Source organism: Pan troglodytes, chromosome 1, assembly GCF_028858775.2.
Source record: "Pan troglodytes isolate AG18354 chromosome 1, NHGRI_mPanTro3-v2.0_pri, whole genome shotgun sequence".
Lineage (NCBI taxonomy): Eukaryota > Metazoa > Chordata > Mammalia > Primates > Hominidae > Pan > Pan troglodytes.
Genome location: NC_072398.2, coordinates 174,067,366 through 174,094,093, shown reverse-complemented (window position 1 = coordinate 174,094,093; position 26,728 = coordinate 174,067,366). Strand labels below are relative to the sequence as shown.

The 26,728-nt window shown below is 41.9% G+C and overlaps 1 protein-coding gene across 1 annotated transcript in view; it reads left to right on the top strand.

Moving 5' to 3' along the window:
- C8A (complement C8 alpha chain) overlaps window positions 1-26,728 on the top strand; it is a 64,690-nt gene that overhangs the window by 33,949 nt on the left and 4,013 nt on the right. Inside the window, exons 8-10 of the mRNA XM_024346072.3 lie at window positions 19,091-19,216; window positions 20,380-20,537; window positions 24,851-25,073. Of these exons, the coding sequence (XP_024201840.2) occupies window positions 19,091-19,216; window positions 20,380-20,537; window positions 24,851-25,073 (507 nt within the window). The remainder of the gene's footprint in view (window positions 1-19,090; window positions 19,217-20,379; window positions 20,538-24,850; window positions 25,074-26,728) is intronic.

The window sequence follows — 26,728 nt, the reverse complement described above, 5'->3', positions numbered from 1 at the left end:
CTTGCAGATTCTGGATATTAGCCCTTTGTCAGATGGATAGATTGCAAAATTTTTCTCCCATCCAAAGGATTATAAATTATTCTACCTATAAAGACAGATGCACATGTATGTTTACTGCAGCAGTATTCACAATAACAAAGCCTTGTAACCAAATCAAATGTCCCTCAATAATAGACTGGTTAAAGAAAATGTGGCACATATACACCACGGAATACTATGCAGCCACAAAAAAGGATGAGTTCATGTCCTTTGCAGGGACATGGGTGAAACTGGAAACCATCATTCTCAGCAAACTAACACAGGAACAGAAAACCAAACACCACAGGTTCTCACTCATAAGTGGGAGTTGAACAATGAGAACACATGAATACAGGAAGGGGAATATCACACACCAGGGCCTGTCGGGGATGGGGGGCTAGGGGAGGGATAGCATTAGGAGAAATACCTAATGTAGATGACGGGTTGATGGGTGCAGCAAACCACCATGGCATGGGTATACCTATGTAACAAACCTGCACATTCTGCACATGTATCCCAGAACTTAAAGTATAAAAAGAAAATTTCCAAATGTTAGTATTATCTTCCTTATCCAGATAGCAAGATATTTGAAAAAAAGTATCATGCCTGCCACTTTTCTATCTCTTTAACACTCAACACAGGGGTTAATACATAGTGTTCAAAACAAGACAGGAAGTTCGAGATGAAGCATTAATTTAGATTCCTGGCTAGAGTTATTCATTAATTCATCCGTCTACATATTCATTTAAAAAAAATTCAAATGCTCTAATGAGTATACATTATGTGTTTGTGCTAGGGATATGATGGTGAACAAATCTAAATATGGTTCCTACCCTCTTGCATTACAGTATTTTTCAAATAACATGTTGTAAGCCAATTGTAGTTCTCAAAATCAATGTATATGGATCACAAGAAAAGTTTTGAACAACAACAAAGGACAGAATAGAAAATACCATAGTGGATTATAGGCACTAAAGATAAATTATTACTTCAATAAATCTTTTCCAGTTAAATAAAAACATGCATATTTGTATCGTGTCATGACGCAAAATAAGTAGCTTACAATGGATATAAAAAATGTAAAATGTAAAAAAAGCATTTAAAAAACTTTACTCAAGTGGGTCTTTTAAGAATCATTCAAAAACACGAGGAAGGAAAGAAGAGTTAACATTTGTTGAGCACCTACTAGGTTTCAGGGGCTATTGCACATATTCTCATTTAATTTTCTTGACACCATTTAGAGATCGGTGTTATCCAAGTTTTAGCTACATAAACACTGTGGCTCATCAGAGAGGCTAATTACTTAGTCCAGGCCTGCCAGAATCTGGGGTCAGAGCCCTGGACCTCTAGTCTTCCACCATGTGGTTGTGGTATAGCCTTTCATTTGGGCTCCCGTCTTTGGGGCTGGATTACTAATTAATTGCCTGGGGTATCTGGTGGCCCCTCCTCTTTAAAATCTGTGAGGCTGAAATGGGCTTCCAATGTGGTTAATATTCAAAAGGAGCCCACCGACAAATTGTCCCAGGGATAATTACCTCAGCTCTGTTTATAGAAAACCATATGTCGATAATAGCACAATTTGCTATTTGTGAAGAGCTGATTTTCTATAAATCCGGAAAGTTAGTGTTGCTTTTCTATAAATATGGAAATGTGCTAATCATCACCTCATCTGCTGGAGACCGCTAATAAATCAGAATGTCATTTACATATTAACCTACAAAGAACAAAAATATCTACCTTCTTTCCCTTTGACAGACAGAATCACACACACCTTTTCTCCATTTTGATGTTTGCTATATTGGGCTGGTTCAAAAGTAATTGAAGTTTTTGCCATTAAAAACCACAACTTTTGCATCAATCTAATAGCTTTCTCTCTGTCTTATTCTCTTCCCCTCAGTCTCATTCCGTTTCTTTCTGGGTACCTTTCTCTCTCTCTCCCTTTTCTCTTTCCTCTTTGTCACTGTCTTTTTCTCTCTCTATGTATCTTTGATCTATATGCTATTAATTTATATTCTATTAAGTGGCTGTTTCTAAGAGACATCCTGTGTGGTGAACATTCATGTCTGCAAAGGACTGAGCTTGGCATGGAATGATTTAAGTGAACATACTCACTGGTTTGCTCTGGGGGAATCTTTTGTCCTTGGGTTTGCTCAGATCCTCTCTGGGTTCGTCCCAGAGGATGCACGAGGCTGTTTTCTTCTAATGTGCCCTTTAGATCACATGCTTCTCCCCCAAAGACAGCATGAAACCATGCATCAAAAATCAAGGGAAGTCTTGGATGTTAGGGAGGTGACGTTAGACTTCAATGAGATCCTAACATTTCCTCAAGGGCTGTGACTGACAGCTTTCTACCTTCCGCAGGTATCAGTACGGTTTGGGGCTTAAATTTCTAGATTTAGACTTTTTTCCCCTCCTTCATTCCTTCTTTGGAGCTGTCATTATTTGTCTTTGTATTAAGGTATACAAAAGAGAAATAATGTATTTCGCATTCTGACTTCTCTGGTTACAAAGCTGCCAATATATGTTGGACAGGTCAAGTACTTCAATGCCATTGTTCTGTTCAGCTGGATATTCCTGGCCTCCTTTGCACATGCTGTTCTCTCGTCTCCCAATGCTCTCTTCCCTGTCTTGCCAACCTGACAAACTTCAACTCATCCCCTGAACCTTGTAGGGGCATCCCCACCTCTGTGAAACCCGCTCTGATATTGCTCCACCCCTTCTCCCATAGTTTCATCTGTTTATACATTTATTCATTCAACCATGTCCATTGAGTTTGTATCACGTGTGAAAAGAACAAAATCAGTATGGTCCCTGTTCTTGCAAAGCTCACGATCCAGTGGAGGAAACAAAATAAACAGCCAAAGTCCAAATATCATACTTGGTCCTCTTTTACTTCCTGGCCCCATCAGCGAGATATATTGACTTTACTTCTAAAGCATATGCATCACCTGTTCTCCCTCTATTACTGTCTCACTTGTCCAAGCCACCATTGTCTCTCACCTAGATACTGCAAGAGTATGGTGGTCTCTTATTCTCTTTCTTTGTTGTTGTTGTTGCAGGTGTTGTCATCACTGTTGTTCCTGTAACTCTCTGGCACTCCAAGCTTACTATAGTCTAGAGTCTTTGAATTAGCCGTCTTCTTTGCCGGAACCACCCTTTCCTCTGATGTGTGTACAGCAGTATTCTTATCATTTGGGCCTCCTTAAGCGTCACCTTTTCAGAGAGACCTTTCCTGACCATGTAGTCAAGTTTCTGTTTGTTATATCACCCTATTTTAATTCTCAGCAAATCAGTAGCCCCCATACTCATAGACTTATTTGTTTATTGTCAATCTCCTCTTTCTAGAATGTTCATTCCAAACATTTTTGTTTATTACTGCATATTCATTTCCTAGAATATAGTAGGGACTTAATAACTTGTGAATTAATTGATCAATATATAATTGCGAATTGTGATAAAAGCCATTTAGAAAATGAACAAGTTGTAAAAACAGAGAGTAACTTCAGGGGGTGAGGGAAGATATTCACTTAGTTTGGGATGATCTGGGAATGTCTGTTTGAGGAAGTGAAATCCAAACTGAGATGAGATCCAAAGGATAAGGAGATGCCAAATACAAGGGTGAAGGTGCTCTGGGTGAGTGGACAGCTTGTACAAAGGCCCTGTCTGAGGAAAGAACATGGTGTGTTTGTGAAGGGGAAGAAGGCATGTGTGGCAGAAGCCTCGGAATAGGGGAATAATAGCAGAAACTGAGGTTGGAAGAAGCCAAGAGGTGTCAGAGGGTCTTACTGGCTGTAGTAAGAAGTATGGACTGTATCTGTGGTGGCAGAGAAACCACTGCAGGGTCATCAACAGGGCAGTGCTTGGTCTAATCAACGGGTCAGCAGACCATTCTATTGCCATGTAGAACACAGATTAGAGGAGCAGGAGTGGACTCAGGAAGAACAATTAGGGGCATTGCTGATGTCCAGGTGAGGAATAAAGAATGGACATGAAAGAATATGATAGATTTGGGATGTATTTTGAAAGTAGAAATTAAGGAATTTATAGATAGACTGGGTGTGGATTGTGAGGTGTCAATTACTCCTTTCTCTAAATTGTATTTTTATCATAGACACACATAAGTGTGTGTGCATGCACACATACACACATTGAGGTGAGAAGGACAGGATGTGCTTGTCTGAAGGTGCCAGCTTCATGGTAAAGACATCCTGCAGGCATTTGGAAATATGGTAGGGATTCTGGGGGCAAATAAGGGACTCTAAATATACATACATATTTAAATGCATATTATAATAATTGCAATTATATATTTGTCTCTTCTGCAGACTATGAACTTTGATGTACAAGTCCTAGGCCTATTGTCCTTGGGGTATTTTTTGTATCTAGCACAAGGCTGGGCCCACAGTAGATGCACCACGGATACTCATTGAGCTGCATTCTCCTTGCTTCTTCTACTCCTGCAACTCTTACCATCATGTGAATGACCTCCACATTTCCATCTAGAGTCTTCTTTCTTCTCCAGAATCCCTACCCATATTTTCATATGCCTGTGAACGTCTCCACCAGGAAGCTGGCACCTCCAGGAATAACATTCATGTCCTTCTCACCCTAAACCCTTCAAGCGTTTCTTCCTGAATTCTTTCTCTATAGGGACACCACCATCCTCCCAGTTTACTTGACATAGACAGGTGGAAAAATAATTGACTATTTATTATGTGCTAAGCTCCATATCAAGACTCCTCGCCTAAGATTGACAATGATCCTGTGAGGGAGGCATGGTTTCCTCATTTTTACAGATGAAGGAAACAAGGCAAAAAAGTCATATCACTAGTAAATGAAAAATATACAAAATGAGTTAAAATCCAGGGTTCTTTCTTTTTCATTTCAGTCGCCTTTACTGGGACTCACAGCCTGGGAAAAATTCTGTCTCTCCCCTCTCTCCCCCTACATATCTCATTAGTAACCTCCTCCGTATCCACAATCCATCCCTTTCTCTCTATTCCCGATTCTACTGATGACCATTCTATGCTATTTTCTCTGCAGGTTCCCTCCAGCCAAGCAGACATGCAGAATGAGAAATTTATCAGAGGTTAGATGGATGTTTCATAAAAGCCTTTGGAACAAAGTTGGTGGTGGTCTGCTCCAGACCCCTTCTGTGGCTCATGTAGATAGGACCTGATACATTTGTTTCAGCTTTTGTGCCCTGGGTCCCTCAAAATGCAACATGAAGTAGAATGCTTCCTACCAGTTAAAGAATCTCAGGGAGTCTGATCGGACACCTCTATCAGGGATGCTGTAATAGAAATCCTGCATAGAATAGAAAGTTAAACTGCTGTGATTCTTGGCCTTATTGAAAGGGCTTTGCAAAGACCTCACAGAAAATGACTTATGTTGATTTGCTCACAAAAACAGCTGTAGCCATTCTGCCACCATATTAAAGACAGTAGGCCCCATCAAAGATGGCAGGCAGTGTGATAGTGGAAAAAATTATTTTCCCTGAGATATCTTTTTTTTTAATCTAGGCTCTAACATTCAGAAGCTGGTATGTCACATTTCTGAGTCTCAGTTTTTCCATGACTAAGGTAGAGATTGTCATAACTACTTTAAAAGTCTGTTGTGAGAATTAACCAAGATAGTCATGAAAAGCACTGTGATACCTTAAATACTGTCCAAGCAGCACTTACTATTATGGATTATAATTTCAGGTGGAGTCAGTAAGTACTAAAGCCATTTTGATCAAGCTCTGTGAAATTAAGAAACATGCCAGTGACATGGTAGCAAGGAGTCCACACTTTGAAGTCAGATACATCTGGGTGGGGCTCTTGGTTCTATTATTTAGTAGCTGTATGACTTTGATTGAGGAACAACACCTAATTTCTCTGATCCTCAGCTTCTTCAAGATCCAAATAAGAATGATAACAAGGGCTTGTTTGGTTGAAAATAATTCTAAGTGCATGTTGCATGATAAGTGTTCAATAGATATGTATTCCCTTTAGTGAAGGATATGGATATAGCACAGTGGTTGGAAACATGGACTCTGCCACTTACTAACTGTGTAATCATGGGCAGATAATTTAATCATCTTAAGTTTCAATTTCCTCACCTGCAAGCTGGAAATACTGTCATCTGCCTCATAGAGTGGTTGGTTGTGAAGAATAAGTGAACTTATTTCGTACCCACATTCCAATAAGCACTCAATAAATTTCAATTGCTGAAGTAGGTTCTGAGTCAGATTGCCTGATTCAAGTCCTATCTCCACCCTTTATCAGTCATGTGACCCACAGACAAATTAGTTTACCTCACTGTACCTCAGTTTTCTCTTATAAATGAGTCAATGAGAGTACATACTTCATAGGGTTGTTGTAACCTTGAGGTGAAACAATCTTTGTGAGCATGTGGCATAGTGCCTGACACAGAGTAAGAGTTCAAAAATGTTACCTATTATTGCTGTACAGTGTTGGTGTTATTATTACCACATTTTTATTATTCTCAAATTTACAGTTATCAACTCTGGAATGTTAACTGTTCTCTCATCTGTAAAGTGGGGATAAGAGGAAGATCCATCTCCCAGAGTTCTGCAAACACTCAGCTCTGAAACATTGCTCAACTGGGAGGGAAATCATTATCATGATGTCCAGCCTGCAGTGTCTGGTATATTTGCTGTGGACTTGGAGCCTCAGCAATCATGCCTCCTCCTCCACCTGCCCATTTCTTTGATCAAGGTCATTCATTTCTGTCTCCAGAGCTTCATCCAGTTTTGGAGGGACCACTCTTCCCATTTATCAAGGTCACTTTGAACTCTCATCACTATCTTTCAAAGTGTTAACAACTCTGCTCAAATCAGTGCGTGCTTTCCATCATCCCTGGCCCTGATGGATACCAGATAACAGTGACCCTGGGAAAGACCCTTCCAGCAAGAGTTCAGTACATCCAACCCATTATTGATCATCTTATTCCAGTCAGGGCTTGTGGACCAGCCAGTCTACCACCTAACACACAATGTCTAAAAAGCTACAGGGACAGAATTTAAAACCTCACCAAAGTTAATGCCAGTTATAGCTCTACATCCTCTTCCTCCTTCCTCCCTGCCTTCCTGTATTTCATTCAGTCCTCTAGCCTTTCCCTCGACAAACATTTATGAAGTACACATAACATGGGAAACACTGTCTAGATACCAAGACGCTTAATACATTGTCCCTCTCATCAGGGGGCTCATAGAAAGTAAGGGGGTTTCTCTTTGTCATAATCATCGGATTATGGTCAGGGATAATTTACTCTGTGGACAGCCAAATTGGTTACCACCCAAAGTGAACTAGCAATTTATTTTCTTATTCACTATTTCGTTTTAATACAATGTTTTTGCGTATAATAACATCTACTATTTGTAGAGCATAACACATCTGGCATTCAAATTGATCCTCATAATAACTTTATGAGGAATTATATTATTATTTTCCCCAGTTTTATAGAAAGAAAGTTGAAATCCAAAGAGGTTAAGTAAATGGCTCAGTGTGACTCACTTAGTATTGAACCTAGGTCTTCTGATTTAGATTTTGTATATCTTCCAAGTACTCATCCCTTTTTCCATACATTCTGTCATTCATTCTGATACTATATGCGAGAGGCTTAGACTTTAGCAGTGGTGGTAAGTCAGCCAAGATTTACTGAGTATTCACTGTGTGGTAGACATTAGGGTAAACACCTTAAATGCACCATCTCATTTAATTCTCAGGAGAGACTTGTGAAGAGGATACTATTATATAATCTCCAATTCACAAAAGAAGAACTGAGACTCAGTGATTCTCTGTTAAATAGCTTGCCCAAGGTCACATAGCTATTACTTGGTGAAGTCAAACTCAAGAACCTGTAATGTTAAGCAAGGTGCTATAATGTCTCAAGGATGTCTTAACCTAGGATTTTTCAAACTGCAGACCATAACCCATTAGTAGATTGTAAAAGAAAATCAGTGGGTCATGATCAGCATTTAAAAAATAAAATGTAATAGAACACAAAGTATCAAAGTATGTCACACAAAGTGTAGTTAAGTATTTAAACTTTTAAGCCAAGCACAGTGGCTCCTTCTTGTAATCCTAGCATTTTTGGAGGCCAAGGCTGGAGGATCATTTGAGCCCAGGAGTTTGAGACCAGCCTGGGCAACATAGGGAGACCATAGCTCTATAAAAATTAAACAAACAAACAAAAAACTAGCCAGGCATGGTACATGCGCCTGTAGTCCCGGCTACTTGGGAGGATGAGGTGGGAGGATCACTTGAGCCTGGGAGGTCGAGGTTGCAGTGAGCCAAGATCACACCATTGCGCTGCAGCCTGGATAACAGAGAGAGGCCCTGTCTCAAAAAGAAAAGAAACTTCTTTTAAATGAATGTGTGTAGACTGATCATGATGTAAAATGTATTTCTTACTTTGAGAGTGGTCAAGAAAGTATTGAAAACACAATCTTAACTCAGTGTGCTCTACTAACTACAAAAACATATTTAATTACTTTAAATAAAGGAAAAATCATCAATAACCCTAAGGGAGGCATTGGGAAGTGTATTAGTCAGGTTCTCCAGACAAACAGAACTAATAGATACCTGTATCTCTCTCTATTATTTATCTTTATATAAAATGTATACATAATATAGAGATTTATTACAATGAATTGGTTCATGTGATATGGAGTCTGACAAGTCCCAAGATCTGCAGTCGGCAAGCTGGACACCCAGGAGGGCTGATGCTTTCGTTTCAGTCCAAGTCTGAAGGCCCGAGAACCTGGGCAGCCAGTGATGTATTTCCAGTCTGAAGGCCAGCAGGCTTGAGACCCTGGAAGAGTTGACATTTCCATTCAACATTTCCTGTCCAAGGGCAGGAAATGAAAGCCAATGTTCCAGGTTGAAGAAAGGAAGACTCTTCTCTTATTCAGAGGAAGGTCAGTCTTTTTGTTCTAGTCAGTCCTTCGACTGATTGCATGAGGCCCATGCACATTAGAAAGGGCAGTTTACTTTATTAAGTCTAGCACTTTAAATGTTTATCTCACCCAGAAACACCCAGAATAATGTTTGATCAAATACCTAGGCATTCCATGGCCCAGTCAACTTGACATATGAAATTAACCATCATAGGAAGATAGACGTGGGAAAGCTGGAAGCAGATGTCAATAACAACTGTGGAGCTAGGTCTGGAAAGTCTCATGTAATCAAGTGCTTCCAAGAGTGTATCTCAGTGGAAATAGAGGAATAAGCATCACTGGGTTCTAACTCTGTGGCAGGTGGCACGCTGAGCCCTTTCATACACATCATCTTATCCAAGCCTTGTGGCAACCCTTCAAGCTCTATTTTATGGCTGTCCTCATTTCATAGATGAGGACCACCAGGCACTGAAAGGCAAGATGACATGTCCAAGGTGACACAGCTGGTCAGAGGCAGGGCGAGGTTTGAAACCAGGTTTCTAATTCCAAGTGCAATGTTTCTTGCAGTAAACCTAGGTATTTTATTTCATTTATTTTCCTTTCTAAGAACATCAAACTGTTGTGATAGCTTTGAAAGCGAGTAAATTGGGTTTTAAAAATAATTAAGGGAGTATTATTTTTATATCTATTTCTAAATGTAATGTTGGGTCAGTTTGACCCATTGATTGGGAATTTTAACTGGGAGAATTGTTAATGTTTAAACTAAAAAGCATGAGATTGTTCTGAAACTTAAGTACAGGCACAGAGCCAGGAACAAGCAGAGTGTGCTGGCTGGTGACACTCAAAGAGGTGAACCTCAGAGACTTGCATGTCGGAAGAAGTGTCTAAGCCAGGGATGGCAAGTGGTCTTAATAGCAAATGCTACCTAGACTGCTGAGTTGAAGATTGGAACACAAGATGCGGGCTCAGCCAGAAAGTGCTATCATCGATTAGTGATGTCTGCCAGAGGCTGGGGACTGAGGGCAACAGGGCTCTTGGGCTGTGTATTTACTATACAGTTATTAAAATAAGACAAAGGCAGCCCAGATGATTAAGCCATGTGCGGAGAGTGATTGGGGTGGGAAAGACATTTAATCAAAGTCCCTTAAATTACCATCACATTTATATATCATGGCTGGTTGTTTGATTATAACTCCCTTTCAGGAAGATTCTGAGTAGAGCATTTACCCTTGTTGCACAAAGTTGGAAATAGGAAACAATCTCAGGGGAAAAACCGTATTCATAATCTAATCTCCATTCATCCATTCATCCACTCATTCAGTAAATGCTCACTGAGCACCCGTGATTTCTGGGAACACAGGGGTGAGACATACAGAGCCCTTCCCTGGAGAAATGTGCAGTCAGTTGGGTGCCAAGAATAACATAATGTGATAAATGTTTAAATAGAAACAAATACAGTAGAAGCACAAAGGAGGGAGCCACAACTTTTTCTGCCCCTCCCACTTGCTAGACCCTAAAGACATTCAAAACTCATCTTCCAAAATTACTAGGAGTAGAAGTTTACCTGGAAGAGAAGGGAGTTGCATGGGAATGGTTGGGGCAGCAAGTAGGTAAGGATGAGTAAAAGGAGATGAATGTCCAGATTCACTCAAAGTTTGGACTCGGTTTTGGAAGGGCTTGCTGCTGAGGCCAGGGCATAAATGAGAACAATCTTGGCTGGATTATGCCAGGAATAGTGATGATAACAGTGGCCAGAGTCAGTGTTGACCTCTCAGAAACCACAGAGAGGATGGCAAGCTGCAGGAATCATGCAAGGTGAACACTGAAAGCAAGAGAGCCTCTGCGTCTGGAAAAGAAGGCCAGCATTTCAGTGAGCATGCACAGACCTCCAGCTCATTGTTCACCATTGGGGTGCACTATACTGAGCAATGTACTGGTCCCTGGACTTACCATACTCTTTCTCCTTGATTTGCATATGCTATTTCTTCTACCTGGAATTTTGCACCTCTCCCTCTGCCCTTCCTTATTCGCCTGGTTTATGCTTATTCATCCTCAGTTCTCTGCTTAGCTCAAATAGGACTCTTCCAGGCAGTCTTTCTGTCTCCTCAGTTCTGGGTTGGAAGCCTGTTTTAGGTGCTTCAGTGTACTCAGGACTTAGCTCTGAGTATCACACTATTGCAGCTGCTTGTGTCCAGTGTGCATCCTGTTAATGTTGCATCCCAGAGTCTTGCCCATTGATTGAGCATGGCCCACAGCAGAGACTCTGCGTCTTTCTAGCTGGGGTGGTTCCAAATCTGAGCCCATGTATGCTGGGCAGCCTCCAGAGCTTTCCTAACACTGCAGAGTCAGGGGTGGTATCCTAAAGTTCTGAACTGAATTGGACAATGAGGAGGATAAGGTGGGCAGGAATCTTATTGTAAAAGGTCCTATGTTCATGGCTAAAGGCTCTGGGACAGCCCAGCAGGTCCTTTTATTTATTTATTTATTTTTGCTCCTGCTAACAAACCAGTCACCCGAACAGACAGTTACTAGATTCTAACAAGCTCCAGGCTTTATCCCCAGTTACCATGACAACCAGTCTTCACGGTGATGGATGGTATTGATTGACTGACAGACTCCTAGTTTCTTGGCTCTGTCCTTACTCCCCTTAAGTCATCTGCATATACATGGAACTGAGACTCTCAGCACCATCCTTCTGATTTTGTCTTGATTTTGAATTTCCACCTCTAATATCACTGAGAACAGCTTCATACTTAAAGGAGAAAAGCTGAGATGGTGTCAACATTCTTCCCAGAGCCATCCTTAGCTCTCTTTCCCATAGGCGGTATAATATGGCATACAGAACGTGGTCTTTGGACACAGGCCTTGGTTCAATCCCAGTTCTGTTATTTACTTAGTGTATAACCTGGGCAAGTGAAAAGCTATCTAAGTTAAGTTTAAACTATTTCAACCTACTCCTTTCTAAAATGGGACTGATCATTCCTATTGTGGCATGATGTGTGAACACTGAGTGAGCTAACACATGGAATATCTCCACCCAGTACATAATAGTGCCTATGAAGTCACCGGGTGCCCTTGTCCTCCCCACTCGCTCCTGGCCTAACCACTTATACTGCAGAAATGCCCATTAAAAAAACCTGATTTTACAAACTCCTCAGCCTCCCTCTTTTTCTAACTTTTCAGATTCCAAATCAGGAGCCAAAAGCCTCAGTGTAGGCTGCAGCATTTCTGGCAACAGCAGTAATAGCAACACTTGACTGTGATTGCTAGCTCTGAACCAGGCACTGTCCAGAGCACATTACATGGCATGGATTAACTCATTCAACACTCAAAACAACCCTGGGAGGTAGACAGTATTAAAATCCCCATCTTACAGATGGGAAAACTGAGGCAAGAGAGGTTAAACAATTTGCCCACATAGTCATTGGACAGGGGTGGAATTCCAGCTCAGGTAGTCTCTGTTTCAGAATTTGGCCTTCATCTACGCTGTCTCTTGTCATGGCTGAAATTATGGAGAAGAGTCAGAGCCTCTGAAGAACCCTTATCAAGTAGGAGGAAGACATGGGACTGTAGTCAACATTGCCTCCTTCTTCTGCCTAGCTTCCTTTCTCTGAGCTTCTTTGTAGAATGAGGTAGTCAGGGAATGAGGAGTTGGAAGGCTCCTTTCAGGACTACCATTGGCTACACACCATGCATGATGAATGTTCCTCTGCAGAATAACAGTAGCATGATGAAATGGAGCATCCATTGTGTTTGAGTATGGCATATCTTGCTTCAAGAGCTGATTCTTGGGCCTGTTAGTCCTGGGTGACTTTGGCAAGTTACCTAACAATAAAAGCTAGTATTTATTGAAGACCTAATTGTGCCAGACACATTTTAGGAATTCACTTATAGAAACAATTATCATTCCCGTTTTAAAGATTGGGAGTATGAGGCAGAAAGCCATTAAATGAGTTACTCAAGTCACTACCAGAGAAGGTGAATGGTAGGACTCTGACCCCAGAGGTTACACTCTTAACCACCACAATTCCTGCTTTTTCCAATCTTAGCCTGTAAGATGGGTAAATTCTCCTTGTCCCAGAATATTGTTCAGAGTCTCCAATGAGATAATGCAGCTGAAAGTGCTTTATAAAATACAGCATGAGATATTAATCTAGCATGAGATATTACAAAACTGTGATTTGCATCTTCAATTAAAGAAAGACCTATGACTCCTAGAACGTTTTAGAGGCATTGTCTATATAGGCTAAAGTCAGCCAATCCCCAAGCCCTCCTGGGGGGCTTGGCACATGCCAGGCTCTGTGCAGAGATTTGCAAACCTGAGAGATGACTTAGAAGCTTGTAGTCTTATAGGAAGAACAGACCAAGAAATTGACAATTACTAGAGTGAGCTAAATACTATGCTGGAGAGAAGCACAGGGATACACTGGAACATAGACATAGGGCCCTTGGGGATTAAGAAAAGGCTGTCTGGAGCTGAGTGGGAGAAGCTCAATGAAAGAGATAAAGGGACTTTCTAGCACCTGCAAAGGCACTGAGGTACTCATTTTATTCTCAGGTGTTTTGGAAGAAGTGTGAGTTTTAAAGGATAAACAGAAACACAAAGGGGACAGGTGAGTTAGCTAACACCTCCCAACTAGCCCAGCCACACACTCCAATCATCTTTTCCAATGTGATGATAGAAAATAGACTATTAGATTCTCTTTCCCATTCTGAGGCTGTCTTTGGGGGCAACCAACATAGCAAAGCAATGTAGCAGATAAATCACAGCAACATGAATGGTATTTGTTTTTTGCAAAGAGATAATGAACTACACCTGCTGTTTTCCACCTAATGCTTTTAATCTGAGGAATGACAGACTTGCAGTGTTCTGGCACCTTGGAAATCAAGCTGCCTGGTTCTGCCTGAGAGCCACAGACATGCAGAAGCTCCATGGAGGTGCAAGGGTGGCTCTCCCACCTGCGCCACAACCAAGACCATGTGGGAAACAAGTAGAAGACATGGTGGCCAGACTCATATCCTTTGGGCTCCTAGCCTGTCAAGTAGCCACAGAAACAGCTCACCTTGAGACCAGACTAGACTGGGAAGCAATCCAGCATCCCACTACCTCTGTACTTCCTTAGGGACCTCAACTGATTTGCATCTCTCTCTTTTCCACTCTGGAGTTTAAGTCACATTGGCTTTTCTGAGTAGAATCTTGCTGCTGAGGAAACAAGTCCTCTGCAGGGTCTCCCTCATCTCCCATTATACTCCTAGCTTTGTCTGGCTAATCCCTACTTGTTCTACTTGTCTCTGGCTCCTTCTTCTGACCCCCACAGATGCCTTCCCTGACCCTGCTGCCCTGTGTCAGAGTCCTCCTCGCACACTACAATAATTATCTGTTTCCTTGTCCGTTTCCCCACACTTGACTCTCAGCTCATAGAGGTCAAGCACTCTCCTGAGTCGTCTTTATTTCTCAACTAGCTCTAACACAGTAAAACGTCATTAGGTACTTATCAAAGTTGTCTCAAATGTTCTTAAAGTGTTCCGCTGTGTTCTTAAAGTCTCAGGATCATGGCATTAGAGGTCACCTTAAAAGATCGCTGGTCTTTTCTACCCTTCAAACCCTCCTGTACCCTCACAGGCAAACAGCCAGCCTCAGCTTGGTCTCCTGCAATGGTGAGAGCTCACTGCCTGCTGAAACACCTCATCTCTGCTTGACTTCTGACTGTGATAATGATGGACCTTATGCTAAGCCTAAACTTGCCTTCCTGTAGCTTTTGGCCTTTGGGTCCTAGTTCTTGCCCTTGCAACCACACAAATAAACCTTATTCTTCTTCCTCAAGACAACTCTCTGGAGGGTTTAATCCAGTTCTACTGGTGTCTCTTAAAGATAAATCTTTTTTCTTTTCTTCAAGTAAACATCCTTAGTCGCCTCTAATATTTTCAAAAGGATGTGGCTTTGAACATCTTCACTATCATGCTTGTTCTTCTCTGATCATTCCCTATTTTTAAATTTTATTATGGTAAAAATACTTTAACATGAAATCTACCCTCTTAGCCAACTTTAACAGTACAATACAGTGTCGTTAACTATAGGGACATGTTGCTCTCAGACTTTATCTTGTATAATTGAGACTTTATGGTCATTGATTAGTAATTCTACCTTTCCTCTTGCCCCCAGCCCCTGGCAACCACCATGATACCCTTTGATTCTATATATCTGACTATTCATATATCTAATATAAGTGGAATCAGGCAGTCTTTATCCTTTTGTGACTGGCTTATTTCATATAGCAGTATATCCTCAAGGTTCAATCGCATTGTCACATATGGCAGGATTTTCTTCTTTTTAAAGGCTGGATAATGTTCACTGAAGAAAATCATATTTTCTTATTTCATTTTTTAAAGCATTTTTGCACACAGCTCTGAGTTTCCCTAATCTATGGAGAGGAGAGTGAGATTACTTCCTCCTTCATTTTACTAATTATAATTTGTACCCTGGTTTCATTACCCTACTGAGTGGGGAGTAATCTAAAACTCTAAGGCCTTTTCTTTTGTTCTCCTGCTAAGCTGTCTATTTCTCACTGTGCTTATTCATTTGGTATTTTGTCTGTAGGGTAGGATGTTAAAGCTTTCCCAATTCAGTCTCATTTTGCTATGCTTGGTGATATGGTTTGGCTGTGTCCCCGCCCAAATCTCATCTTGAATTGCAGTTCCCAAAATCCCCACGTGTCATGGGAGGAATCTGGTGGGAGGTAATTTAATCATGGGGGTGGTTACCCTCATGTTGTTCTCATGATAATGGGTGGGTTCTCATGAGTTCTGCTGGTTTTATAAGGGGGTTTCCCCCTTTGCTTGGCACTTCTTCTTGGTGCCATGGGAAGAAGGATGTGTTTGCTTCCCCTTCTTCCATGATTGTGAGTTTCCTGAGGCTTCCCCAGCCATGCTGCACTGTGAGTCAATTAAACTTCTTTCTTTTATAAAATCACCCAGTCTTGGGTATGTCTTTATTAGCAGCGTGAGAATGGACTAATACACTTGGTCAGTGTATCCACCCAGCCTTTTGAGACCTTTTTGGATCCTGTTTCTTTAACTGACTTATCCTTGGCTTCTTCTAGTTCTTATTCTGAGTAGATATGATGGAACTGGCTACTAAGTCCATATCCAAGGCATTGACAAAGGTATCAACTGAGACAGGATGCCAGAGTCCTGTGGCAAGCCACCAGAGATACTCTGTAGGACCACCATACTCAACATCTGATCCAAGATCCAATGAAGAGGAATCATCTGGGATACTTGTCTGAAAAACAGATTCCTGATTTCATAGAAATATACAATTAGAATTGATAGAGGTTGGGCCTAGTTACCTATATTTTTCAAAAGCACTCCAGATGATCTCAATGTACAGCCTGGGTTGGGATTGATCAACTCCAGAGCTCACTGAGTTCAAAAGCCCCAAATAAACTGCAGTTTGACCTGGTCCAAAGTTAAGCCTAAGGAGTGCAGCCTGATGGGATGAGGTGGAGCAATGGCAGAGGATTGTCTAGTTCCATGAATATAGTCAGTCTATCCACACTACACACCTATCTGGGCAAGTTCTCTATAATGGCTCCAGACCTTTCTCTGTTCCTTTCACCCCAGACCCCCACCCCCAACTCTTTCTGTTTATCTCTCTGGTTCTGCGTCCTGGCTTCCAATGCCAGTTTCAACTCCTGGATTTTGGTACCAGGTTTGACTTCCTCTGACCCGACCCCAACTTGTTAGTGTCATTTTCCCACAGGCTCACTGTAGACAGCTCTGATTTTGGCATCTCTTACAGCCTCTGATGAAAGACTCCTTTCTAGCCCTGGTATATTGAAACAAAAAACTCTCGGGATACAGATTGGTCTTCATTTAAGATATGGCTCCCAGCCTGCTAACTTCTCAAGGGCAGGATCTTACCTTTGCAGTTTTGCATCATATTCACATTAGTTATATTCTCAAGGTGTCTACATTGCCCAATATGCGATATGCTGGGGATGGTACACAGTAGGTGCTTACTACATTTTCCTCTCAGATAGCAGAATTCTTTTGTCTGAGGCAATAACTGAGATTAGTAAAATACCACAGGCTTCTAAACATAACAGACTTGAGCGTGAATCTCAGCTTCACCATTTTTTAACTGTATGGCCTTAGGCAATATAATTAACCTTCATGAACCTCAGGCATCTCAGCTATAAATGAAAAGTATGAGCTAAGTGTCTAAGAGTGCTTGGGCTCTCAGGTTCTATGATTCTTTGTAAGTCACAGACTCCCCTTGCTGGCTGGGACCCTCTTTGGGGTCTTAGATGGCAAATCTCTGCAGTCAAGTCATGCTTCTCAAGTCAGACTGGAATTCTCTTCTCCCAGCATCACGTGGCAGGCTGTTGCCAGATCTTTCATGAGCATAATCACACCACAGGCATCCTTCAGCCCCCATTAATCAGCCTGTCCTGTCACTTTAATTCAGCAGCACTCCACCATCCACCTAAGTAATCACTCTGGCTTCTGCCCGTGAATTCTTTTCATCCACTTTTGTTTATCACTGTTGAAGCATTTTTTAATCAAAACAATTAAATATGCTAAATCTTCCCCCAATTAGTAATGCATTAAAAATTAAAAGTGTTTGAATGGAAATGGCAGAAGAAGCCCTTTGCTCAGTGCTGAGTGCCGGTGCTCAGAGCATCACTTTCCCCAAGCACTTTCAGCTCAGGAGTGACTCAGAAACTGATATCCAAAGAGGCACAGAGGGCTGCAGCTGAAAGGGGTCTTGGAGATGACAACCTCTTCTTTTCATAAATGGGAAATGGAGGCCCAGTGGGATCATGGGCCTTTCCTAGGATCATACAGGGTGTTAGTGACTGGAATTTGAATTTAGGACTTATGACTTCTAAGTTTCCTTCCATCAGAAACCCTTACCAAAAGACTCAGGGCATTCATTTATTTACTCATTTTTTTCATTCATCAATCATTTATTCTGAAAGTACTTACTGAACACGGCACACACCACATTGGTACACTAACAAGACAATGGTGAATTAGACGCAAGTCCTTGACGTCACAGAGTTTGCTGTTTAATGGGGACACAGGCAAATAAACTTTGATGCTCAATACTCCCTTGAAAATAGTGAATCTAATCTTTAGCTCAACTGAATGACAGGTCTAAATTATTTTTCCTTTATGGTTGATAGAATAACAGTATGACTGGAAATAATTATTTTTTATAGTTGTAGTTTAAAGGAATCATGTCTCAAAATACAAACTCCCATTTACAACTTCCAGAAGACTCCTTTAGCTACCGAAAAGGTTGAACTCTGTAGCATGGGCAATATTCCTCCAGTCTATTTATCTAGTTTTATCTTGCCAGGCATACCTAGGGTTGGAAACCCAGCTCTGTTTATTTACATAGCAATGTGGCTTTACTGCTTTGAGAATTATTTTCCTCATCTACAAAATGCAGGTTCCTCAGTGGGTCCTCAGATGTAGACAAATACAGAGATGGCTAACGTGGGCCTGACAGTCTTTACGGAGTGTGAAGGGCAGGTAAACTTTCCATGGTGATCCATCCATCTTCTAGCAAGACTTTGGCCTCTCTGGGGCGCAAAGAGGACCTGGACAAAAAGAATTGTGATGAAGATGATCATTCAGGCACAGAGAACATCGGTAGCTCTGAAAAAAGAGGGAATTATTCAGATCTAAAAATAGTTCATGGAGTAAATGACATTTGAATGGAAGCTTGAGTAGCCTTTGGAAAGATGATGGAAAGGGAGGAGGAGGGGCATTTAGAGTAGGGACAAATATGTGCAAAAGTTCAGGGTAATGGTGCCCATCATGGGCCAGGCACTGAGGTAGGCATGGGGGCAAATGCAGAAGGATGAGATAGAATTATTGCCTCAAGGTGGCTCAATAAAGAATGGTCAAAGGAAAGAGTGCTAGCATTTTTTACCAACTAGTATGTGCAACACATATCTCTTCTCATTTCAAGAATTATTTTGGTTGGAACCATGCAGAAGAGAAAACTGAAATTGGATTAAAGAACCGGGCTTTCAACCCAGGCCTTTTGGACTCCAAAGCTGAAGCTAGCTTTTACTACTCTGACATAGTTGTACCATGTCATGTGTCTTTTAATAACTCAGCATTTTGTGTTTCTCTGTCTCCCTGTTGCAGGTATTACCAGCAGAGATATCACGACATGTTTTGGAGGCTCCTTGGGCATTCAATATGAAGACAAAATAAATGTTGGTGGAGGTTTATCAGGAGACCATTGTAAAAAATTTGGAGGTGGCAAAACTGGCAAGTGTTTAGTAATAGATCTCCCAAAAAGAGAAGCCAGGCTTTCCTTTGGACACACACTGGGACATGGAAGCTATTTTTTTTCCCAGTTGATTGCATTTTAGTCAATGATCAGACTGCATAGATGCTAAATACCCCAAAACAATGACCTGCAGTGGCTTTATTTTGAATCTACCATGGGCTTAAAATCACCTTAGAAATACCTACCTTTATACGGGGCACCCTCCTAGATTTCAAGGGTTAGACAAAGGTCCAAGTAAGAACTAGAATGAAAGGAATCTGGAAAATGGGCTGTTTGAATGAAGACCCATCATATTACAGTTCAGAGGGAGGAAATAAGGCTGTTGAGAGAGAATATGGTACCGAGTCCAAGCTCAAAGAATAATTATTAGAGAGGGATTGTACAGGAATATTTTATGGCATTTCCTGAACAAGTCAGTTGGGGTGTTCATGTGTTCATTTACTCATCCATTCATCAAACAGGTATTGAGTTTTTTTCCCCAAGTGGGAGACACAGAGGATACAGGGATGATGAAGAAGTTTATAATGCAGTGGGTGGAATAGATATTAATCAGGTTCAAGTTATTCCTATTGCATTATGTTACCTATACCTCAGGGCCTTAAGTCAAATTGTTTCTTCTCTCTTTCTATCCTCTCTTCATTTACCTGGCAAATATTCACTAACCTTTGTAGACAACTCACCTTTCTTTCTGACAGCCTCCCACACCTCCTACTGTATAGCTAACTAGTTTCTTTCACTGTGCCCACATTGAGTCCTATAGTAACATCTGTTGTACCTATAGCACCTATAATATTTGATTGAACCTATTTGGCATATAGCAGGCACTGAGTAAATATTTGACGTAAGAATGAATGAGTGAATGAATGAATAAATGAATGACCACCCATTTCCTGTTCCCCTTATCCTCCATGTGGTCTGGGCTGTCCTCTCAGTATTTCTCCACTCCAGAGGATGGGTCTATTTCTGAGTCTTGGTCCTTCCCTTCTGCCTTGTCCTGCTAGCTAACCAAGAAGAGTAGAAGAATGGTAAACATCTAAGGAAAACATGTAAACTTTCTTCCAAATCTCATTAGTGGGGTTTGTCAACCAGTCTTTGGGCTTTTGGGGAAATGAGTTAATGCAGTTTATCCTCTTGATGGCAGAAACGGCCAGGAAGGCCATGGCTGTGGAAGACATTATTTCTCGGGTGCGAGGTGGCAGTTCTGGCTGGAGCGGTGGCTTGGCACAGAACAGGAGCACCATTACATACCGTTCCTGGGGGAGGTCATTAAAGTATAATCCTGTTGTTATCGATTTTGAGGTAAGTCTTTTCGCAGTTGAAGAAACTCTACGTCCATGAGGAATGAAAGTGAAGCAGACCAGATCATTTCATATTTTTTATTATGAGCCCATCAAAGAGCAAGATTAAATGTAATGGCACACTGAACTAGTGGCCTTGCTTGTGCCTGACTCCAGGGAGTGCATGACTTCAGACCCAGGCCACGGGACAGCTGGGATCAGAAACTGATGATCTGGTCAGTGCGTAGTTTTACACTGCTCATCCCAGAAGTTCCTCAGCATTAGGTCACATTAGGCAAATCATGATTTTTATGTATACATAAAAGACTTCAAAAATCACATGGGCTAAATTAGGGGGTGGCAAACTTTTTCTGTAAAAGGTCAGATAGTAAATATTTCAGGCTTTGTGGGACACATACAATCTATAATACACAAAGTAGTAGTATTAGTTCTTCTTTCTCTTCTTCATCAAATCCCTTTAAAAATATAAAAGTCATTCCTGGCTCAAAGGCCATACAAAAATAAGCTGTGGGTTGGACTTGGACCCAGGCTGCAATTTGCTACCATGCTCCAAAGTTATCTCATCTCTCCATTAGAGGAACCTCTGTCATAGATACTATTCCCTCCCATTAAAAAGATTAGGAAACAGGCTCTGAAAAATCAAGTGAAAATATTTGAGGTCATATAGCTCAGAAGTGGCAAGGCTTGGATTTCAGACCTTTGGACTTCGTATCCAGTTCTCACTTCTCTCTATCCTAGCACCTCCGTTAAAGCAGTGGCTCTCAGCTACTAGGGGCAGTTTTCCTCCACAGAGGAAATACGGCAATGTCTGGAGATGTTTTTGATGTTTTTGTCACCACCCACAGTGGGGCAAGGAGGTGTTACTGGCATCCAGGAGACAGAGGCCTGGGATGCTGCTAAACATCCTTCTATGCACAGAACAGACCCCACAGCAAAGAAATATCTGGCCTCAAGTGTCAATACTGCCAAAATTGAGAAACCCTGCCTTAAATGCTTAACCTCACAAAGTGTGAAAAACTCTATTTTAACCACAAAGGAAGTGATTGTTCTAGCAGTTGCCAAACTATTTCTGTCCATATGTGGTGTAGTCCATTTAAGAGACTGCATTTCAGACTTTGAAGCAAAAGATCATCATTTTCTCATCCATTTTCTCCCCACCCTTGCCTATTTTTCTACATAGATTTAAAATCCCAGATATGGATATAGTCCTCCTCTTAAAACATATGCCTACAGTTAAACCTAGAAGTCTATTCTAACACCCTGGTTTCTGTGAAGAAACAGGTCAGATGGATCAACCTTGATTTCGTTTCTTCTTCAATAAGTAAGAGACCATTTTCATGCAACTGTAATTCACATAAGGTTTGAAAATTGATATCATCAAGCTATTAGTGATTTGAGCAAAAACTGTAAAATTGATATCAGGAGTAATACATAAACTTTCATAGGCAAGAGGTGAACTTGGTGGTTGCCTTGAGAAAAACTTCCCTGGGAAGACTCAGGGTCATCATTTGGAGAAGACCACTACAGTCTTTTGGGAAAGAGCCCAGGCTTTGGCAGGATTGGGTGAGAGGGAGGAGAAAGACATAATTTAGGTCATAGCTCAGCTGCTTTTTCAATGTGTGACCTTTGACAAGTTACTTCCCTCACTGAGCCTCAGTTTCCTGCTCTATCACATAGAGATATTTCACAAGACTCAGGAGATCAGAAGTTACTTGGTAAATGTCAGTTGAAGAAACAGGTTCAGCACAATATCTCAAAATTGGCAAATGATAGAGTCCAACTTGAGTCATGTTTGACTGACACTAACATCCTCAGTCTCTTCACAACTCATGTTGCCCCCTGAGAAGTTCGGACTCAATGCATTAAGCCACGGGCAGGCTTTATAGCAGGGAAGTAACACAGCTAGCACTGTGTTTTAAAAAGAGAATGCTCACAAGGAAATAAAGGGTGATTTGAAGAAGAGAGAGATTACAGACAAGGGGACCAGGTAGGGGTTATTTGGAGCCTGATGTTCAGAGTGGAAACAGCATGTTATTCACTTGCATATCCCCCAGAGTTCAGCAGTGCTTATTTATAGCAAGTACTTAGAGTTTGTGAATGTAGGAGTCCTGTTATGTTACGTTTGTGTTATGTTATTTTGTTATGTTGTGTTGTGTGATATATTATTATGCCTTATCTTGTGTTGCTATATTGTATCATTTGACCTCTGAGTCTTTTTTCTCATCTGCAAAACGGGAACAAGATCATTGCCAATACCTTTTCAAGCTCTAACGTCCCAAGATCCCTTTTCTCCACCTCTCTCTCCTCTTTTAACTCCACCAGTCCACCCTATGGAGGGCTTCCTGTCTTCCTGTGGTTCCTGGGAGGGAGAGATCTGAGGTGGGGAACTGGGTGCAGAGCCCGACTGGAAAGTCAAAGAGAAATTGCTCAATGGTCCTGGCTTTCCCTGGAACTAAGAGTCATCTTTGAGAAGGCCAACAGGGCAGCCTATTCTACGCTGACTTCCTAACAATGGGACTGAATTCTCTGAACTTCCAGTAAGCGGTTTTCTCCCCTTGGCTGGGGACCCTACCAGTCCTGATATTACCTGCCTGCTGACCTCAAGCGCAACCCCTGACCACAGGCCGAAGTCTGTTTGCCACAGGTCTTTCTGTACACATTTCCAGGAACTCAGTCAAAGCTATTGCCAGTGCCCTCAGTTGACTTCTGTTTCCAGGGAAGTGCGACTACCGTAATGTGGCTCAGTCCTACTGCTGACTTGCTCTGGCACAGTCCTACTGCTGACTTGCTCTGGCACAGTCCTACTGCTGACTTGCTCTGTGACCTTGGCAAATCACTTCCCCTTTGGGGGCCTCAGGTTCCTCTCCTTAAAATGAGAGATCTGGAGAAGTGCCTTCCTTTTATGAATGTATTAACATGTATAACATTATAAGCATGCTGAAGATAACCACATGTGCATGCAATTTGAAAACATGGGTTTCTTTTTTTTTTTACTATTATCACATACAACTAACAAAAATGGTGCTTTATTTTTTGTCATTTTTCCCTTGTACAGTAGTATCTCACATTCAGTACTTCTTTAGATCCTCATAAGAAATCTGGGAATTAAGTATTATTCCCATTTTCTAGATAATGAGGATCAGACTTAGACAGGGGCAGTTAGGCCACATAGCTAGAAAGTGAGTCACATTTACTTAGCTTTTACCATGTGACAGTTCTTTCCCCTATATCATCTCCCTTAATCCTCACAATAATCCTGGAGTGTGCTATGACTGTTCTCCCTTTACAGATGAGGAAGGAGGCTCCGTGTGTCATGTGCCAAAGATCACACAGTTGGAAGCCGGGTAGCTGGGGTTTGAAGCCAGGTTTTCTGGCTCCAGATTCAATGCTCCTTGTGCTTCATCTACTACTTCTCAGTCTAGGCAATTGTTTCCCCCAAGGAATATTTGGCAATGTCAGGAGACAGTCTTGGTTTTCACAACTGGAAGGGGGCTGCTGGCATGTAGTGGGTAGAGGCCAGAGACTCTGCTAAACAGCCTACAATACAAGGACAGCCCACTCCTGCCAGTAAAGAATTATCCAACTTGATACGCAATAGTGCCGAAGTTGAGAAACCCTGAACTACGGTCATGCCTGGAATGGGTTGCATCAGTTGTAAATAACTCCCACCCAGCCACATGTAGCTGCCACAGTTACACCATTAGGGAAATTGCTCAGCAATGACAACAACACTACCTGTCAAGGATTTTATTAATTCCTGCATTGAAGGCTGACATTTAAAACACACACTTTTCCTGCTTCCTAAACGTGGTGGAGAGGGCAGATGAGTTGGCACAAATAACTTCTAAGCTCACTTGGGATTGGGAGTGCGCAGGTTTCAGAGTTAAGTAGGTGATTCTTGTGAGGAATGCACACATTGCTCCAGGATTATTGTGAGGATTAAGGGAGATGATATAGGGGAAAGGCCTGTCATATGGTAAAAGCTAAGTAAATGTGTCTCACGTCCTAGCTGTGTGGCCTGGGACTTTTAACTGCCCCTCTCTAAACCTGATCTTCATTATTATTTCTTAATATTTGTGTGATTCTGAGCCAGTCACTTAAACACTGAGCCTCCCTTTCTTCTGCTAGGAGCTGAGGAGTTTAATACCTATGTCACAGAATGGCTGTGAGGATCCAAGGTGGTGGGATAAATTGGGTGTCTGTGTCTGTGCCTGGCATGTATCAGGCCTTCCAGAAGCTTGGTGGCCGGTTCTTGGGCTCTGGGAAGGTAGATAGAGCCCAGGGAGGGGCCCTGTGTTCTTTCTGTGCCCACAGATGCAGCCTATCCACGAGGTGCTGCGGCACACAAGCCTGGGGCCTCTGGAGGCCAAGCGCCAGAACCTGCGCCGCGCCTTGGACCAGTATCTGATGGAATTCAATGCCTGCCGATGTGGGCCCTGCTTCAACAATGGGGTGCCCATCCTCGAGGGCACCAGCTGCAGGTGCCAGTGCCGCCTGGGTAGCTTGGGTGCTGCCTGTGAGCAAACACAGACAGAAGGTAAGGTCCGTGCATCCCCACCCAGTTCCAGCCTGGCCCAGCTCAAAGGGGCCAGTGCAGAAAGGACTTTTGGGGTTCCCAGCCCCTCCTTTTGGAGCTCTCCTAGCCACTACCCAGGAGCCACCCTTGAGAGTTCTGTTACTCACCCATCACATTTAGTGGTTCTTGTGCTTTGTCCTTGCCATCAAGACCTTTTCTCAGATGAGAACTCTTTTTCGCCAAGATGTATATGGACAACAGGATTCATTTCTGGAAGAATAAACTAGTTTTCTAGGGCTACCATAACAAATCATCACAAATTAGGTGGCTTATAACAACAGAAGTGTATTGTTTCAGACTTCTGGAAGCTAGAAGTCCAAAGTCAGGTGTGTTGGCTAGGTTGGTTCCTGCCAGAGACTGAGGGAGTATGTGGTCCATGTCCCTCTCCTATCTTTTGATGGTTGTCAGCAATCCTTGGCATTTCTCGGCTTATAGATGCATCGCTCCAGTCTCTGCCTCTGTCTTCGTGTGGCATTCTTCCCTCTATACCTCTGTTTCTCTTCTTATAAGAACCACCAGTCATTGGGTTTGAGACCACCCTAATCCAGCATGACCTCATTTTAATGTGATTTCATCTGCAAAGATCTTATTTCCAAATAAGGTCATGTTGACAGGTAACAAGGGTTTGCCTTGAACATATCTTTTGAGGAAACACAATTAAACTCACTAAAAGAGATAGGTAGTTGTCATTATAGTGTAAGAAGTTATGACTAAAAACAAGGTTTGGGCAAGGAAGGCTTAAATGCAGATAACTGCAACATGAACCAACTGGTACCAGGGAAGAAAGTTACCAAACAAGCATTAAAAGTCCATTGCTTAAAAATGAAGAAGTCTGGGGACTTGGATGTGAATCCCAGATACTTTACTAAGTCACTGTGAGACACTAATTGTTCACTTCTTTCTGGGGCTTAGCTTTCTCATCTATGTTCCCTTTTAGCCCCAAGAGTATGCATGTTCCAATTCCTGAGCTCCCACTTTTTCAGGCATATGAAACTGTTTGTATGGTACATAAAATGATGGCAAAATATATGGACTACCTAATCAATGTATACATTAACCTAAATTGGCTATTGCAATGAAGAAAACACAAAGGGAAAAACAAAGAAGTCTGGATGGGAAATCCAAGGTATTACAATTGACTCCAGAAAACAAAGAGTTGAAGCACAGGGTGGAGGGGGCTGAATCCATGTGGCTCAATGGCCATGTGAAAGAAACAGCCCAACCATTAGTCCCAGTTCACTCAGTGGGAGCCTGATACAGACAGCCCCACAGTGAAAGATGGGTTAACAAAAGTCAAGAGCCCAGGATAAGATTCTTCTCTGGCATACCAAGATCTTTGTTCTTGGTGCCACACTTCACCAGATACTGACAAAGCAAAGCTGGCAATCCAGAGAAGTGGGAAGGCTCAAACCTATGTATTAAGAAGATCTGGAAAGATTGGGAATTTTTGGCATGAAGAAGAAAGACTCAGAAAGGACAAGTCCCACATAAACCGCCATGTGGGAGGACATGGAACTTGTATTCTATGGCCACTGAGATTAGGTTGTAGGACTAAAGGAGAGAAGCTATAGCAAAGGGATTAGGGCTTAATGAGGGAGGACTTTCTTCTGCGTGTA